Source organism: Trachurus japonicus, chromosome 21 (genome assembly GCF_045865225.1).
Source record: "Trachurus japonicus isolate A0001 chromosome 21, Traja_1.0".
Lineage (NCBI taxonomy): Eukaryota > Metazoa > Chordata > Actinopteri > Carangiformes > Carangidae > Trachurus > Trachurus japonicus.
This window is the reverse complement of record NC_140927.1, coordinates 23465344-23484451: the sequence shown is the minus strand read 5'-3', so window position 1 is coordinate 23484451 and position 19108 is coordinate 23465344. Positions and strand designations below refer to the sequence as shown.

At 42.3% G+C, this 19108-nt stretch overlaps 1 protein-coding gene across 2 annotated transcripts; it reads right to left on the bottom strand.

Moving 5' to 3' along the window:
• Positions 1–356: 356 nt before the first annotated feature.
• Positions 357–17924, bottom strand: aff3 (AF4/FMR2 family, member 3). Of its 2 annotated transcripts, none has more exons than XM_085765300.1 (19): positions 17686–17924; positions 16040–16084; positions 12050–12124; positions 11545–11575; positions 11362–11419; positions 10281–10332; positions 9814–9848; positions 9420–9612; positions 5313–7361; positions 5031–5158; positions 4776–4938; positions 4578–4681; positions 4019–4082; positions 3361–3497; positions 2416–2487; positions 2205–2298; positions 2002–2051; positions 1684–1889; positions 357–1107 (listed from the first exon to the last, which is right to left on the bottom strand). In XM_085765300.1, the coding sequence occupies exons 1-19, from the start codon at positions 17755–17757 to the stop codon at positions 986–988; spliced, it is 3750 nt and encodes a 1249-aa protein (XP_085621426.1). In that variant the 5' UTR covers positions 17758–17924; the 3' UTR covers positions 357–985. The 2 variants fall into 2 exon arrangements, with proteins under 2 accessions (XP_085621426.1, XP_085621427.1); XM_085765301.1 differs by having other exon boundaries at positions 376–1107; positions 1998–2074.
• Between the last annotated feature and the right edge of the window lie 1184 nt (positions 17925–19108).

Genomic DNA, 19108 nt, shown 5'->3' with positions numbered 1-19108 from the left:
CTTTAAGTGATTCAACTACTTCAAATATCGTAAATAAAAAATAAATGGAAGTAATGATTGTAAGGGCTGACCCAGTAGGTGACAGTAGTCCAGTTGATTTGGGATGAGCTTCATAGACTGATGAGATGAAGAATGTTTTGACCCACAGATGAGACTGCAGTCCTCATGCTGTTTGCTGTGTCACTCATGTTGCAAGTACACTTTCTACTTTTGTCTCAAGCCTGGAATGAATCGCAGAATCTAGACATGTAAAATGAAAGGTCCTAAACCATGCCCAAGAAAATTAACTTATGAAGACGTAGTCTGGATGACCTCCTCAACATTTTTCAGTCAACTATACACACTCCACAAAGAGCCAGTAATACATTTTGTAATCTTTAATGTTGGCAACTAGACCCACCAACATTATTCTCTTGTATTTTCTCATTTTCTAAAAACAGATAATCCATCAAATATTGCACAGTAAAAACACATAAAAGTGAAAATATAATAAAATTCAGAAGTAAGAGACGAGTCCTTCATTAGGAAACAAGTGTTCTACTTTGGAGAAAGTGGTATATGACTGGATGATTGGTTGGTCTTCCATGGTATCTTTTCATTTGTAGTCCACAGAAACAGTCTGATGGATGATGATGATGAAATCCAAAGTTGTCTATGAGTTCTTTGAGATCCAAGCAATATTTGGCAAATGATTAGAGATTTCAAATACAGAGCACACACAACTCCTCAGGAGTAATCCAATGTTGAGGAAGAAATCGCATGGAGTGAATGTGTGAGATGTTCATAGTTTACACCTTCAGAAGGCTTTGCACACAGAAAAGCCCTGATGATGACAAATGTCGGCCCCATCAGATCTTATCCAACTCCCGTTTCACACAGCACAGTAGCCAACTGCGCTGTCTTGTTAGCTGCATTGCGTTTTTCTCTCATCTCACAGCAAATGAGAACTGGAGATCCAGTGAACAGGTAAAAGGCAAATCTGTCCTTAGTTGAGTTTGGCACTAATGCGTATCCACTGAAGAGCCTGTCTGGTGTATTGGACTGTGTGAGCGATGCTACTGTGAAGAGTCAGTGGCCCAGACAGAGTATTCAAGTAATTGAAGAACTCTGTAATGAGAAAGGGGAAAAATGCTCTTAAAAACAGGGTTATTATGAACTAAAACTAAGGCTAAAACTAAAACTAGCCATGCAAAAATGATTTAGTAAACTGAAATAAAAATGACAATTTTTCAAAAAACGAGAACTAAATAAAAACCGACAATGAACAATGCAAAACTAACTAAAACTAAACTGAATTGCAGATAACATTAATATCTTATAGTTTAGTTTTCTTAGAGATGTTGCAGGAAGAAAATGCCACAGCTCAATATGGGGCGACTTCGAATACGACCCACAGGTATAAGAGTGAACGTAACAAATTTGGAAGTTCATCTTCAAAGGTCTCACAGAGGCTTTCTCCTAATACCTGAAAAACTAAAACTAAGACTAAATAAAAACTAGTCAATTTCTCAAAAAAACTAAAACTGCTTAATCACTTGTTGAACTAACAAAAAATAAACTGAAAAAAAAAACTAATTACATTTTTTAAACTATAATAACCTTGCTTAAAAACTGCTGTCAAGTGTGGTCAAACAAAGACAGTTTTCCAACCATACGAACGTTACATCTAAGCCATGTGTTTACCTTTATTCTCCTTTGCAAGGTTGTCAGCCACCTCCCAGTACTCATAGCTGTACAAGACACTGTTAGTTATGTTCAGGTGATTTGCTGCCATCTGATGGATGCGTTGGGGGATGCTTATAAGAGAGGGGGAAGTGCTGCCCCCATGTGAACCGCGTCCAAGGTGTTTGGCATTGGGTGAGAGCGATGACGGGGGTCCTCCTGCGCCCCTAGGAGTGAAAGCACATACAATAGAGTGATGGTGATGAATGGACTTTCAGCGGATGGAATAGAAGCCAAATCTGAAATAGAGTCTATGGTATAAAGTTATTTTCCACTTACTTCCCAGAATCGTTCCAGCCGGGTGGTGTGTTAGGCACTTTGGGAGAACTCTGTAATAAGAACATAAATAAGACTTGGAGTTTTCCTGCTGTTTACATTCCTCTTATCGCTGTCCGGGAATGCTGTCCGGAAATCTGTGTAAGTGTCTGTGAGTAGATGGTGGTAAATCAGACTTGTTTTTTTTTTGTTTTTTTTAGATATACCTTAAAATAGTCCAGCAGTACTTTGGAGTATTTCAGTGCATGGTCCTTCTTTAAGCGAAACATCTGCCAGTAAAGTAGGGCAAGGCATCGGAAACTGTAGGCATACAAACACAATTCAGAGAGACTAAAACGGACCACAAATCATATTCAAAATGCAGGACCTTCAGCACGCTGATAGATGTGGTATAAACAGAGAAGATGACATACGCACCACAGAACCGCCAGCTGTTTGTCTTCCTGTCTTGCCCCAGGGCCGGAGTGGCTCTTCAGCCTCATTGCATACCTGAAGACGTTGGACTGTTAACGAAGCTCCGGCTCATATACAGTTTGTTTAAATTCAGGTTAAAAACGTCTCTTTTCATGTGCTTATGGCTGAGCTCGTTTTAAGAACTTTAAATCTAAATCTCTCTTAATTGTTTTAATACAATCAATATTTAATGCTGCTCATGCATTTTTTCTCTCTCTCTTTTTCCTGTACCTTCTCTTATTTTTTCTTGCTTTTAAAGCAGAAGTAAGTGGTCCGGTCGTTTTCGCTAATGCTGCGTTCCAGGCAGGCTTTTGAAATCGTAAATTACAGCTTCAAGTCACAACTTACGACTTTGTAGCGTTTCAGGCAACCCACTCGTGTTTTTCCGACCTGTTTTACCGGTGAAAGTCACTATAACGGCCACTCGTAACTTCCGACCGGTGAACTCGTACCAGATCGAACTGGTACCACTTCACGGTCGGAAAAAAACGAGTTTCCTTGAACGCACCATAACAGTCCTCGTCGCTACGTCACCACATTCACGGCGTTCCTTGGCTGCACACACAGCCCTGCATGCCGTTCTCTCTCCTCATTGGATAAAAACTGTAGGATACAATAAATGTTTTCTCCTCGGCTCAGAGCAGAGCAGAGTGACTGACAGACCCGTGTTTCAGTCCAAACACTCTATAGAAGTGATTGCTGTCGGAAGATATACTAACTATTTAAGACTTAGATTAACACAAATATATCACTTACTTCTGCTTTAATTGTATGTTTAATGTTTCCAGTTTTTACTGTCAAATGAGATGCCCCTTGGTATGAAATGCACTATATAAATAAAGCTGCCTTGCCTTGTTTGTTTTCATTATCCTAATAACATATCTGTTCTAGCTTTGATGTCGTATTTACCTGATAAGTTCCACTGTCTCTGAGTACATTGTGTAGGGAGATTTTGCCTCGAGCGGACCTTCCTCCATTGCTTTCCCACATTCCATGAAGGAAAGAGCAGCGTCAACATAGTTCACAGCTTTCCCCAGCTTGTCCACCTGAAACAAGAGATTGGGTGAAATATTAAAGGACAGACTATTTAAATATTTTGCTCTAAAGTATCCAAACAAACAGGAATTAGATGGTAAGTTCTTCAACAGGTCATGTTCAGCTCAGCACAGGCAGCAAATGGCTACAATCCAGCAGAAACCAAAACCCTAATTTATACAGGATCTGATATGTATGAGGAAATGTTTTGAGCACATTGATTTTTACTGTTTAATCAAAATTTCTAGGTTAACACCAACTTCTAAATGGCCAAAGCACAATATATATTCAGTATACTGACTGATATATGATGTTAACATACAGAGTATGTTGCATGTTCATTTCTTTGTTTCCTCATTGGAAAAAGGAGACTACTACTACATTTTGCTGACTTAACAGAGAAATCAAACCAATCATTCTGTTTCTAAACAGATTGGATTTCCCAAAATATCAGTGTATTTCATCTAATCATACAATGCAGTTTCACTCTCTCTCTCAACCATTTATATTCAATCAAAGATCAAGAACTTACCATTGCGTCGGCACGATGCTTCATCCTTTTAGCTTCATGTAAGTAGTACTCAGCATGGTGTGGACTAGGAAGGTGAACATAAAATGCAGATATAGTGAGGTACAGTCAAAGCAGGGCTCCAGACTAACTTTTTTTTACTAGGAGCATAGTGGCCCCTAATTTAAAATTTTAGTGTGCAATCAGAGAATTTAGGGGCGCACACTGTAAATCGACTTGCAAATCAAATATTCACATTTCCTTTTCATTCATGATCCTCACACACATTGGCCTGCCACCTGTAATGACAGATACCAGAGTCTTTAAGTCGCCCCTTCTGCATTTCACCAGTGTAAAAAAAAAAAACAACTGCAAATTTACTGGTTGCACACGCAAGTAGATGAAAAATGTACTTGCACTGTCTCAAATTTTAAGGGCAAAATGCTCCCATTTAGGGGCAGTCTGGAGCCCTGAGTCAAAGTATTTGATGTTTTCAGTAAGTCACAACAAGCTTTATCTATCTCAACTACCATCATGGGCTGTGCAGTGATGCACTGTGTGTGTTGTTGGGATAATTGCTCACGTTTCGTGGTTGGGCACCGTCCCCCTGTGCTCTGTAAGACTCCAGGACTCGCATGGGGGCTGGGGTTGTCTTGATACCTTTACACATTCCACCTCCATCTTGGGCTGAGTGTACAGGTTTAGAAACAGGTGTATTTAACTCAAATGTTGGAACCAATGGGCTTGGGATAATCTCAACAAGCAGTCCTTTTTGTATTACCTTTACAGCAGAGACTCTATTCTTGTCTCTGTTCTTATGGGTGTGGATGTGATGCTGTTCAGACGTCTTTGTTTTGACGGGAGGCTTGGAGGGCTCAGGGCTGTTGGACAGTGGAGACAGGGGGGATAAAGGCCTCTTGCTGTCTAAATACTCCTCCAAGTACCTGCAAGTACACACCCAAACACACGTAAGGTGAGATTTAAATATACATATAATATATAATCACATATTTTGTGGTGTTGTGTTTGTTTTTACCCATTGTGTGTGGTCTCAGTCACAATGTTGCACTGCGCTGTGTGAGCTGATGACTCTGTCCGACATGAGAGGTCACTTGCATGAGGAATACTCCTCTTGCTTTCTCTGTGTGACTCACCATTTTCAAGCTGGTCACACACAAACACACATAAGCACTCTTTGAGGAATATGCCTCTATCAATGTTTTCAGCCTGTATTAATGCATGAAAATATGTACAGGGTCGGAGACACAAAAAAAATATAATAGACGGAATATAAAAATGTACACTGCATGTTGTCTACCTTGCGTTTCCTTTTGCTGTCCTTTGTCGCGGTCTCAGGTGTGTATAGGTGTTTCATAGCCTCTCTTTGTTTGTCCTTGGTTGATGAAGAGGACGAGGGAGAGGAGAAAGGCTTTTTAACAGTGGGGCTAGTAGTGCTGTCGGGGACCCTCTTGAGAAGACAGAGGTCTATATGCACCACCAGATTTCTAAGGCCTCGCTGGGAAGGCGCTGTTGTCTTCTCACCTCGCCCAAAAGGCACCAGGGTGTAGAGTTTTTGCCTCCCCCCACTCTGCTGCCCCTCACCTGGATTAGCTGAGACAGGTCCTTTGGAGTGCACCACCTTTGGCTTGTTTGCGTCAGGTCTGCCCGGGCATTGACGCCCTTCCTTGGCAAATCTCTTCTGGGAGGTAGAATCGGCTGGGACTTTGGTGATCAGAGCTGGGTGTTCAGACTCTGAATCTGAATTTGAGGAGGAAGAGGAGGATGAGGATGATGGGGAGGATGGCCGAGGAGGGGTTGGGGTACGTGACGGAGGAGGTGAAGGATCTGGCTGTAATTCCCTCTCCTCACTTTTTCTTCCCTTTGTTGTCCTCCCCTGGTGGCGCGAGTCCTCTTGAAGGCAGTGTTGCTTGGTGTTGGTAGACTGTCTCTGTTTGGTCTGGACTGTTGTTTGCCATTCGCGTCTGTGTTGGTGCTCCCTCCTCCTCCTGTTTTCACCTTTTGCTGTCTCCTCTCTCCTCCTATGCCTTTCTACTGCTCCCTCCTCCTCCTCCTCCTCTGCCTCCTCTTCTTCCGCTGAACTCTCAATCCAGGGACGTCTCAGTAGCTGTTCCTCCGCCAGCCTCTTGCCTGCCTTTCTCTCCTGTTTCCCTTGCTGTTGTTCCCTATGTCTGTCCTCTTTCCTCTCGTGTTTTCTCCCTTCTGCTTGGGTCCGGTGGTCTCCTCTGTGATCTCCTCTGTGATCTACCTGCTGCTCCTTATTTTGGGATTTCTTCTGTGATGTCTTTGTCTGATTAACATGCACAGGAACTGACAATGCAGCTTCCCACGACTTGGCCCTAGGTTTTAGGCAAGGACTAGCCCGAGAGTTCAACCCACCACCAGTATTACTGGCAGCTTTAGAGGTAGGTTCAGAATGAGTACTATGACCAGCATTGGTCTCACGGTTAGCAGCAACTAAGTGCTTTGCTCTTGTGGGGCTATGTTGTGAGCTGGGTTGAAATGGAGGCCTGGGTTTGTGGTTGGAGCTGTGGTGGGATCTGCTACCTTGGACCTGCTCAAAATGTAATGCGTGTTTGGCTTTCGGAGCTTCGGAGAGCTGTTTAGGATTTGGCTGAAAGTTAGACTTGGGTCTTGATTTGTGGTTGTGACTCTGGGAAGAGTTTAAAACAGCAGAAGTCTTGGATTTGCTTTGGCTTTGGTCTTGGTTCTGTGTGGATTGAGTCTTGGGCCTATGTTGATGAGTTGGCAGCGGTTGACTATTACTATTTGTGGGCTTGTTCTTGATGTCGGCATTAGGCAACGTGTCGGTCCATGACCTGATTTTTGTCTTGTGTGAATTAGTTGTTTGGTTAGGTTGCGTGTGGCTCTGACTCTGAACCTCAGGGTATTGACGAACCCTTGAAGGAGGAGGTAAGCTGGGACTTGGGCTTCTTGGAGGCTCCCTAGGTAAAGGGCTTGGGCTGCGGCTTTCTCTTGGGCTCCCAAATGGACTGGGGCAAACACTTGGAACTGGGCTGGGGATTGGACTGTGCCTTGGGCTAGGGCCGGGACTTACACATGTGCTGGGAAACGGGCTGGGGCTAGGACAGAAGCTGTAACCAGGGCTAGGTAGGGGGCTATCGTTTTGGCTGTAATTGAACTGTGGGCTGGGAATAGGGCTTTGGCTTGGGCTGTAGTCCTGATTGCTGTCCCAGGACCTGGCCGGAGATGGGGCTCGCTGGGTGTGAAGAGAGGACAAGTGTCTTGTAGTGCTGTGGGAAGGATCCTGCTCACTGCTGGCAGATTTTTTGCGGGACTTCTTCAGCCATTTATCCAACTGCCACTGGGCAGCAGAGGGATGGTCAATCTCAAGAAAGAAAAAGAAAAAGAAAAGGACATAAATTACAAATAGAACCAGAGGCCTGAGACACACTGGAAATGGTGGAAAAAGTTTAGGTAGATTGTTTTCTCAAGTAATACAACAATGTATTAGTGCTCTTTTACTAAGTATTACAATCTGAGTTGAGTATTTATCAACAGGATTTTCTCAAAGTGTCAAAATGCAAGATACAAAGTAGTAGCTATTTAATATGTTATATATTACCATTACTGATGTACAATTATGTAATCAGCTGATTTCAATGACTAGTATTTGGCTGTTCATTCTGTAATAGTCCAGAAACACAATTTTTTATGAAGAGGGCTCTGGTTAAAACATCTGTTTGTGTGGTAAAAGTAAGTCATCACACTTAATTCAAAGCAACTGGTCTAAAGACACAGCTGTATCTTAAAAACAAAACAAAATCTACTGCTTAAGTTATGAAAACTGAAACTAGAAAATGTAAGAATACTCATACATTATTTATTATATTTACATAATCATGACTTGGTAACAAGTGTTTGCAGGAAACGTGCATTATATTTGGTTATTTGAAAGTCAGTTTTGGTTTTTACTTTCCCTGCTGTACACATGTTTTTTTTCATGTGCAAAGAGATAAGGTGCAAGTAGAGAATGAAGGATCACTTAACATTTAACCATGTGGGGACAGACACGCATTGCAAACAAGTGTGCACATACCACAACATCTGCACATACCGATAGAGCCATCTTAACTGCACCACGTTAACTGCACCTCACTGACCCGGCTGCTATGAAAACTAGTGAAAGTCAGAATGAAAACCTTAGGACGTGACTCATATCTAAAGACTTGGTTCTATAAAAACTTCAACCGGCATGTTAAGCTCCTTCAAATAGCCTACTTGCTACATAGTCTAACAGTCCACATCTGTTCTTACAGTAGCTCAACCCCCCATCCAATTATGTGAAATGACTCACTTAATGTTTGCTTAACAACTGGCTTGGTAACTGTAAGAATGTGAAGAACACAAGAGACTGCAGGAGTTTTTAGTCAAATGAAAAAAAAAAAAAAAAAACCCAAAACAGAGGATACTCACAGCTGGAGAGCTAACTTCTTTCTCTGTCTCCCGTTTCTCTCTTTTGCTCTCTTAGCTGACCAAGAGCTAAATTAGACCTCTACTCCTCAAGTCAAACAGTGACCACCCTCCCCTCCTTCCCCACATCCCTCGCCCTCTTTCCAGAGAAGACACTGCATCTCTTGTACCTTCTCGGCTGCCCTCACTCCCTCCCCTTTTTTTTTCTGTCCCTCCCTCTTTCTCTCACTACCTGGAACTCTGTATTTGCTGCGTCCAGAACTCCAACCCCCATCTCTTCTCTGGGAGACACTCAAACACTCCACATAAATGAAAAACACATGGTGCACACCCCTCCCCCCTCCCTCTCTCCCTCCCTCCCTCCCTCCCTCCCCCTCCGAAAAAACACACACACTCCGCTGCCTACCTCTCGATAGGGGCCCAATGTAGTGTGTGTTTAGTGATACAGTTCTGCTATGTTTTACAGGGCCTTCCATTCATAAAAGAGAAGCAAGTTTCCCTTTCATTCCCCACCCAGCACACGTCTCAAACAAATACCCGCCTCCATCATACGCTGTAATATATTAAATCACCCATTCAGTATTTATCTGAGACAACAAAATGCAAAGCTGGCCTCATTCTTGTGTGAGATGTTGTTTTGAGATAGAGAGTAGCTCCAGTTGTAGATGTCAACATGAACCCAAGTCTTGATCACTTCCACCTCCTGAGGGCTTTCCTCTTTAAGACTCAGCCTGTTGACATGACACCCAGGCACTAATTCCCAAAGCTACCCGTGCCCCTCAACCTCCCCCATCCTCCTCCTTCCCAACTCACACGCATTCCTCATTCCTCTGTCCCTCCCCACACCTGCCGTCAACGGCCTCGTGGCCACCACTCCCTGCAGAGAATTCACCCACAGGCACACAAACAGAAGAGGAGACAGACAAGTGAGATATGGACATAAGAGGACAAGAGTCTGGCTCTGCATTGGTACCTCGTTGTTGTTGCCGCTGCGCTGTGGCTGCGTGTTGGCAGGCGACGCAGGATCCGGGTGGACGTCTGGGCTCGGGCTCCGGGAATGAAGGAGGCTGCTGCTGCCCGACTCGGCAGAGGAGTCTGAGCCTGAAGAGTCCGAGCTGGAATGTCTCACCCTCCTGCCATGTATGTGCGCTCGCTGTGCTGACAGGCTGTCAGTCACCACACACACACACACACACACACACAAACATCAGAGTGGGGTCAGCATAGGTACATGGCCGAGGAGAGCACACATCCACTCAGACGGATACTGTTGTTATTCGTGGCACATAAACGGTTCGACTTATGTTTACAGACAAACACTCAACACAAAATAAAAGATATGCACACAGTATTTTGCAATCAGGTACCTGTGTCTTTCCCAGGAAGCTGACTCATGAGTGGCCTTTAAGAATACAAAACAAACAGAAAGTTATCATTCACAGGAACAGCAAGGTGAATGAGTTTCTTACTTACTTACTCACTGGACGTGGTACATCTGCTGCCTGATCTTTGTACGATTAGCAGAGAAAAAGGAATTTGATCTGAATGCCATTTGAGCTGCGCATAGACGTGTGAGCGCACACCATGAAACACTACAACAAAATCAGGCATCCTTCAACAGGAGCTGTGAAACACTCCAGTCCTCATCTTTGTTTTGCTTTCCCTTACATTTTCCCCGCCCTCTAACACTGTCTGCCTCCCTCGAGCATGCAAAGCAGCATGAGGATCAGCTTAGGACACAGCTACTACTAAAGGCATATTATCATGAAAGAGCTTTGAAGCATGGTGATTTGTTGTCTGGCTTTCAGGGGGAAAGGGGCAGAGCGTTACATACCCTTTGAGTGTCATCATCATCACTGCTTAGCTTCAGGTCATCAGCAAGCATGCTGTAAACAAACAAACACACAGTCAGAAAAAGGGCAAGTTGTTGTTAGGGTTTTCAGTACATCCTTTTATTTCCCTCTATCACAACTCATTCAAATACTTAAACCAGGTCTCTCTCTTTCTTAAATTTAAAATAACTGGAATCAGTTTTATGTAAGAAACCAAGATGCCACAGTCTGAATGATTATAAATTATGGCAGGAGCACATTCACTTTTTAATGATATGGATGAAGAAACTGTGTTTAGTGATGATAATTTGTGTACCTAATAATAACCACAGCATAACTTAGATAAAGCATTCAAACTTACATTTTAAAAATACAGATTTCCACAGTTAGCCTACTTTTAAAAACCATAACCAGTTTTGCATGTAAGTTGATCGGATGACCGATCATTTAATAAGGTACAAAGTTCACACTACTGATAATTTTTAAATAAATAATTTGTTTTTACTTGCATGTCCATTGTTTGGAATAGGATTACGATTACCAGCGTAGACGATTTACTTTTGTAGCTGAATGCATTCCAGTTAAAATGCAAACAGTGCTCACTGCTCACTGCTCACAAAAATAAAACATTTTCCAAATATTTTTTGAAACATGAACCGTCATAAAATCGCAGTATTACATAACAAGGGCTGTGTGATAAGGTGAGACTTGCAGTTGGCTTATGCTACAGAACATGTGTTTTGCGTTAAAAAGAGGATGTATAGAGTTAACCAACAGAAGCACATCGGTCTCCACTGACAGCTTTCAGGATTGTTAACTGACCTTTGACCTGACTTAGGTTACATAGCCTGAAACACTGTTAGCTGACTGACCCCTATTTATCTTTTTCGCTCCACTCTCTCTGTTTTTAATGCTTTTCCTTTTGGTTAAGGATATTCATGAATTCATTTTTTTTTTCAAAAAATACTTATGGGAACACATCAGCTTTTGGTGTGAAATATTTTATCATATGTTTGTTTTCCAAAGTTTCACTTCAGGTTTGATGACCTTTCAGTGGATCTTGTTTCCTCATGCCTCACTTACGATTTGTGTGGTGCAACGTGAGGGTGACGGGTCATTCGCAGTTGAACATCCCCCTGACCTAAGAGAGTAAAAGAACATATAAAACCAGAAAATAGATCATATATTACACCACTAATGGAGAAAACCAGCTGTAAAATGTTGCATATATCAGAAATGCAAACTCTTGAATCGGTGAACACTCACTTTGCCTTTGTTGTGTTGGTTGCTTTGCATCCTTAGGACAGAGGGAGACAATAAAACAGTGGTTGAAAATCAAATCTTAAAAGGCACATTTAAAAGCATCACACTACTTTAACTCATGATGGACAGAGAAAAGGATCAAAATTGATGTAGCAGAATCAGAGATAACATCCTTTAATTTAGTCAATACCTTCTTTATCCTTTTAAAAAAACCTGGTGCCTACATTACCCACAATGCTGCTCTGCCATTTGGATATGTTATTCTTTTGGCAGTCAATGTAGACTTGAGTTGCTACCCAGGCTACAGAGGTCTGGTAAGAACGTAACTCCACATCCCATCCTCAAACGTGTAGTCTTCAGGGCCAACTGGCACACTGACTCACTTCATGCTGCTCTATCTTTAGTCACTAAAGGGTTTAACAAAACTTCCTTTTCACATGTTCAGTGAGACTCCTCGGTGGAGTTTCTCTTTAATTATCAAAGATAAACAACAAACACGCCCACATACCTTAGGATTGTAGAGGATTCTTTGGGCCTGGTCACCCCCTAAGGCTTGCTGGGACGGCCAGGACTGAGTCATGTCCTGTGCAACAGCAGTGGGTGGGGTCAAAGGTGAATTGTGAGATGTCACTGTGAGTAATTATCTTCACATTCAGAAACCTCCGCCATCCTAAATCTGTCATCAGAACTTTCTTTATTCCTGTCTGATTTAGGGTTAACTTCTCTCCCTTTTTACACACATACAGTGCAGACAAGCTCTTATTGAGACACTCCTGATATGAGCTCAGTCCTCCCGATCTGGGGGAGTGTGCGTGTTGGTGGAAACATGAGGTCACCCTCAGTGTCTCGTGTAGGTTCACAGTGTGCACTCTGCAGTTGTGTCAAGATTTCTGTGCAGTCATTCTGTTTTGATTGATCTCATTGTACAGTAATCTTTTGGAGAGTTACACATAGAGAGATAACAAAAAACAATGTAAGGCAATAAAGGAAAATCAGGGGAGCACAGTTAATCCGTCATTCCCAGTGAAAAACAAATTGTTCCAGTTAAAAATCCACAATTGCTGTTAACATTCTCCATTTAGTGAATGTATTGTCATTTCCAAACATGTATTTAAAGGGGAACTACGCACGTCCGGTCACTATTTCAGAGTTTTGGTTGGTTTTGGTTTGGTTTTATCAACACAGCGGGCGAGAAGTCCATGTTTCTCACAAGACGACCTTGCAAGAAACATGGATCAGCGGGCTGGAGGCACTGATCTGATCATCAAGGTTGTTTTTTGGCCAAGAGATGCTAGGTGGTAGGCAGAGAGCCTCCATTCTCCCCATAACAAGTCATTTAACCATCACAGTTACTCCGAAGCTGTTTAATTATGTGCAAATCTTGCATAGTTCCTCTTTAAAGTAGGGGTCACTTCAATATAAAAAGTATTTTTGAGTAGCCACCAACAGTGCATTCATTAGATATTTATTTCTTTTCTGTTTAAATTTCCAAAGGCAGCAATCTCAATGGCACATTCAGTGAACTAAAACATAGGACAGCCCATCAAACCATTTGCTGCTTGTAGATGGCCCTGGGGAGATGAACGTAAAAGACGTCAGGTGGCATTGGGCCACAACAAGTAATCATCAGTCCCCAGAGCGACAGTTAAAACCATAGTGCAGTTGTATGTTACAATTATAGCCAACTAAAGAGGTTGCAATAGAAGTGGATATTATGAATCACTTTGATGAGCTGAATTGTTTGAACATTTTCGGGAAGACCTTGGGAAGAACATTCGCCATCCCCCCAAAACAAAGCTGGTATAAAAGCCAAAGAGTGGAGTGGTCCAATGTGGAAATGGATGGAGACTACTATAATTCAGGTCACTGAAAATAGCCAAATACAAGCCAACTGAATAAGTAATTTAACAGAGAATGAATGAACTGATTATAAGTCTAACCATTGGTTGCATGCTCTTATTAACATTGTCTTGTTTTTTTTTTAAGATATTATATCACTTAACCAAACCCATTTAAATATTACACGCTAAGATGTTGTGTCAACATTTATTATACAGACTAAAAATGAGTGAATGAAATAATCAATACATAAATATAAAATGAAAATTATCATCAGCTCTAACTAAACTAGTTATGAAGAACTTTGTGTACACTGCAAAAGTCAATGGTGTTTCACCTATAGGTGGCACTACAGCAGCATGATACTGTACATATTTACATCCATAACTCTCCAGCCATTAGTCTTAACACTCTTTTCTGCATATCCCATCTTTTAATAAACCCCTAATATTCCCATTTAGATTGTAGGTATTACTAAAATCACATCGGCCATTTCCCAATCAGTGTGATTGTCTGTTGTTATGTGCTTTTCATGCAGATTAAGTCCTGGTAGAGATTTAAAATAAAATGAGACCCTGAGCGAAAGAGAGAAGAGAAGAGTGTGTGATGATTACACATGATTATACACCTGGACTATCAAGAAAGATTAACCCCATTTCTTATTTGTTCTCTCTGCACGGTGCACGGAGAGGAAACCAACCACATGGTGAGAGCTCTGCATATACAGCACACTGTCTTTGCTCCGACTCTGATTATCATCTCTGCTGATTAGATTGCCCGCAGCCACACTCAGACAAACCGGGCCTTGTGGCTGCTGACAAAAAACCCTGATTTCGCGCCATTCATCTACCATTTTAGCATGATCTGGTTCCCCGGCTGTGTCACAATGTGGAGTCATGGGGGTTCAGTGTGTGTATAGTACAGTATACGTGCATAAAAGGGAGTCATTGAAGGAGGGCACAAGATTGCTTGACAGCCGAAACAGTGAGCAAGATCTGGAAAAGGTCAGGTTTTATCAGCTTTCAAGTTTAATGGTGTGTGTGGAGGTGGAGCAGGGATGGGGATGTACTTTTTTTGCTTTCTTATCAAGAAGAGCCAATTAAGAATATCACATAGACTGTAAATAAAGATGGATGTAGCCTCCATGACATCATCCATTAGTCACCCACTTGTCACTCATGTTACACTCCCTAAATTTTACAGAATTTAAAGCCTTAGTCAAATTCAAATGAGTAAGATACTGAAATTCACCCCCATACAGTCGTCATGAAGGAGATCAGCCGTAGAAACCAAAACTGTTTTCTGGACTGGGCTGCAAGCAAGCGTGATTATTCCTGCTGTAAAGTTGATAATTTCATGGGTGTCAATGGGGATTGACTTGCTTTGGGAGCCAGCCTCAAGTCGCCATTAGAATAAGGGCAGGTTTTTATTACTAATGTGTTTTCTTAATTTTGAGCCTTTTTAGCCTGGTTCAGTCCAGGGTCACAGCCAATGGTGACTTAGCTTATTTTGGCATACCAAATACTGGAAACTGGCAGAAACAGTTAGCCTGACTGGATCTATCCCAAAGTCATAAAAGTCCAAAACTTTGTTATCATTTTTTTGAGGTGAGGTTTTCTTTTCTTTTTTTTACATATTGCAAGATATAATGTTTTAACTATTGGACGCTGGTAGGAGCCCACAACCAGACTCATTGTTTTCTTTTAATGCTAAGCTAAGCTAAACTAACAGGCAGCAGCTGTACAGACACTAGAGTGGTACTGATCTTCTTGTCTAAAAATTAAAACAAAATAAGATTATTTACAAAAATGTGAAACCATGTCTTTATCTAAAATGGAAGTCTGCATTCATCTGACACTTGTTCTGTTAATCAACCTGGCAGGTGACTCTTAAATCTTTTCTCTTCCCACTCTCTCTACATTGAGCCCTGAAGGGCCAAGTGTTTCCTCTCTCTGCTCATCCTTTCACTTCATTATCTCCTCCCTCAGTCACCAAGGACACGGCACCAGCCCTCACCCCTCTCCACCTCCGGCTACGACGAGGCTCCCCGGTGGAGCACTATGTGTTGCTATCTGCCTTTCACTGCTCTCTTCTGTAACCCTACTCTTTCTCCTCCTCTCTGTCCTGCACTCATGACAGGACGCCCTCTGCCCTGCAATCTGTAACTGTTGTCATCATAATTTAACTGTTTTTATTTTATTTTATATGCAAACCTACAAAATATTCTCTGCTTCCATCTCTTCCAGTGTGAAGACTTGCTGCCTTTCTCTGTTTTATAGCATTTCAAATATGATAAAGTCTCTGATTCCTGACTTTTATATGTTAAGATATTATTTCCAATTCAATGTTTTGGTCAAATGTTGTAAAGACTATGGTTAAACGATAAATTTGATTAGTCAGAAAACAAAAAAAACAAACAGCAGATGAACTGATAGTGAAAATAATCATCGGTTACCACCCTGTGAGAGCTGCAGGTGTTTCCCCTCACAGCAATAGCACTAATCACACTACTAAATCTAAAGACTCCCGTGACTCAAACCCCACATAATCAAATGCAAATACTCCACAATGAAGCTCATCATTGCAAAGCTTTTTTGGTTAATTAGTCCTAGTGGGACACTTTTAAAAAAGTCGATAAAGATTTAAAGTCATTCCTTACCTCCAGAATATCTTTGGCACGGCTGTTGTGTTGGCTTCTTGTTACCTGCAGAGTAGATGAGACAAAGACACAGGAAGTTGAGGCTAATAATCTATTCGGGGGGTAAGTTTTGAAACCCTCCAGAGAAAAGGATTGCTTCATTTAACAACCAGGCAAGAGTTGCAGCTGACTATGCACACACTCCATGTTTGAGCATTTAAAATACAAAGTTGGTACAGTTTGAAGTTCACGTAAAATTCAGATTTTTGTACAAAATGAATTGTTCAGCAGCAAATATAACTGTACACACATGCATGAACTCATTCATTCATTTCTTTCTTCAGTCTTTACTAAAGATGTGAACAGTCCTATTTCAATTACCTACAGACAAACATACACACAAATATCACCTTCTGCACTCGGCTTCCCGCCTTTTAGTTTAAACACTGACAGCGGTGTGGCCCTTTACTGTAAACCTCACTGTCTCTCACACACCCACACACACAGACACACACAGAGAAACAGAAACTGTGAGAGTCGAGAGGACGTTGATGACTCACATCTCAGAAATCACAGCTGCAGATGATCAGACGGATGCTGATACTGTCGCAAGCAACTTTGTGTTTCTATCCACATTAAGCAACTCTGTTCTCTCTCTCTCTCTCTCTCCCTCCCCCATCTCTCTCCTTTTCACGATTTAACTCACAATTCAAATTCACTGCACTTGCATGAAAGCCAAGAAGCGTGCTGCTCAAGCGTTCATTCAGGAAAGACGATTTGCTTCTTACCTCTATGCACCACTCTCGCCTTTGATGTCATCTGTGCAGCATGAGTATGCACAGTTGAAAATGTTTTTTGTAGTGCACCGTGCATGCCTCTGTGTGTGTCTATGCGGGTGTGTGGTGCTCCCCTTTCTTGCATGCATGACTCACTAAGGTCAGTGTCTGAGTGGCTGGACTTTAAGCCTGCGGATGGAAAACACTTTGTGTGAAAATTATCACAGCCACGAGGCAGTTTTGAGGCCACTGGCACTAAAGGAAAAACATAAACACAGACGGACAGTATTTCAGCATCCTGTGACGGTGCACAGGCCCAAAAAAAAAAAAAAAGCTCCATCAGTTTACACTTTACAGGCCCATTAGTAAGGATATTATCATGTAGAGTGTGTCTCACACATTCATACCCACTAGCATCACAGCCCTGGTGCAATACCCAGATGAATGAAATCCCTCAGGGTCAAACCACAACCCATCATAACACCTGCAACAAGCAGCATGCAAGCCAACTACACTGCCAACCACCTGTTGCATTCTTAAAGTATCTGCAATTACTGAAGTTATGCTCATTTTCAGCTTATATTCAACGTGCATTTGTAGAAAAATCTGAAGGGTTTTAATTTGCAAACTGAAACTTGAGGAGGATTAGAGCACAACACGTCTCATCTTAGCACAGGGCTCAGTTCAAAGGAGGGAAATTGTTCAACCTGAAACTACTTCGTGTATCTTACAAACTGGTGCAAGTATGGTGCAAGAAAAACACTGGAGGACTCAACTGAAGAGCCAGACGAGTGTCACTGTCACTGAACGGTCTGTGTCATACAAACAAACAAAACATAATCACAACTTTTCCCTTCCGTTTAGTCCATATATAAATATACTCTCTCTCACCTGAGAATATGCGCATCGGAGCAGAAAACAGACAATGGAAAGTTTCCCTTTGCCACCGAGGACAGTAGGCATGGTTCCTGGATGGTCAATGCTCTCCTCCGGCGTCCATACCACTGAGGACTCGAGTTACGCGCGGTAGATGCGGTTGTCCGGCGCTGACAGTCCAGACCAGTCCAGACCAGAGCAGAGAGCGGACCGAGCGGCTCTTCCTCTCCTGGCTCCGCCGCTCAAGCTGCCGGCGGCCGGGGGGGGGGTTGGCTTGTTGGTGTCACTGGGGGAGACAGAGGGCGATGTAGGCGGTTTCCCGGTAACGTCAGAGATGACACACACGCAGCGGCGCACGTAAGGGAGATCACGACTCAGACTCTGGCACTGAGCGTAGTCTACAACACGAACACAGTCAGGAGGAGGCTGCTGCTGCTGCTGCTGCTGTGGATATCGAAATGCGCAAATTATGGATCGTTGCACACAGCACCATCCTCGCTGAACACCCCGGTGACATGACTTGGTGATGTTTATGACATCGAGTCCAACCCACAGGGGCGTAGCTATGAATTGTGGGGCTTTAACTCCGCATTAATTGATTTGTGGTGCCCACTTGGGGGCAGTGCAACAATCTGTAAATGGCTATCAAATTTGCCTATTTACTATTTACAGTAACATTCAAGAGTAATGGCAGTAACTGTTAGCTTGACTTTCCTTTTTCCTTTTCTTATCTTAATTTTGGTCTGGACTAGTTCCTAAGGGAAACAGGGCCTTTTAGATGTTAAATTGTCCGTAGTATTCAGCGGCCAGCGGCTAACTTTGTCCGTCTGGTGTTTGACAGTGTAGCTCATTGTGAGTTTTTGATTTAACCCCAATAAAAAAGATAAGTGGAACCAAAATAGATCAGCTCAAAGACCCTAAACCGCCCCTATAGCTGTGGGGTTGGCCATAATCTTGCGTGGCCTTTCATGTGATTCGCACCCATTGTTAGGTTGAAAATATTATTACACGCATTTTCAGAATAGCCCATCAACATCCATGGTGTGCCACGTGACAGCTGTACTGCATTCAGCCAGTAAATGCCAATATTTACAACTTCATTACAACCACTTTTTTGTGTAAAATGTTTATAATCAAGGTTTACTACTAAGTTTTGTTGATTTTTTTCAAAGTTTTCTACGACCACTGCAGTTTATTAGGGGGTCATTCCTATGTTCCCACAGCCCTATGTTCCCTCAGCCCTATGTTCCCACATTTCTAACTTTTGTTGTCACTGAAAATTAGGCCCTATGTTCCCACAACCGTTTATAAGATGCTACCTCTCATCACATGTACTCCAGAGGCAAGAGAAAAAGCATTGTAAAGCAGCCAAACATGCAATTGTGTTATCTAATGGGCTATAAATGTAAAATAAATAACATATAGCCCTTTTGTATGT

Bases quoted from the DNA above. Each gene is read 5' to 3' on its own strand.
- aff3 (XM_085765301.1), bottom strand. From the start codon at position 17,757: ATGCCTACTGTCCTCGGTGGCAAAGGGAAACTTTCCATTGTCTGTTTT. The intron at 4,083-4,577 runs GTGAGCAATTAT...TCACCTTCCTAG, and splicing joins ACGGTGCCCAACCACGAAAC to TCCACACCATGCTGAGTACT. The intron at 2,075-2,204 runs GTATATCTAAAA...GAAAACTCCAAG, and splicing joins TACTGCTGGACTATTTTAAG to TCTTATTTATGTTCTTATTA.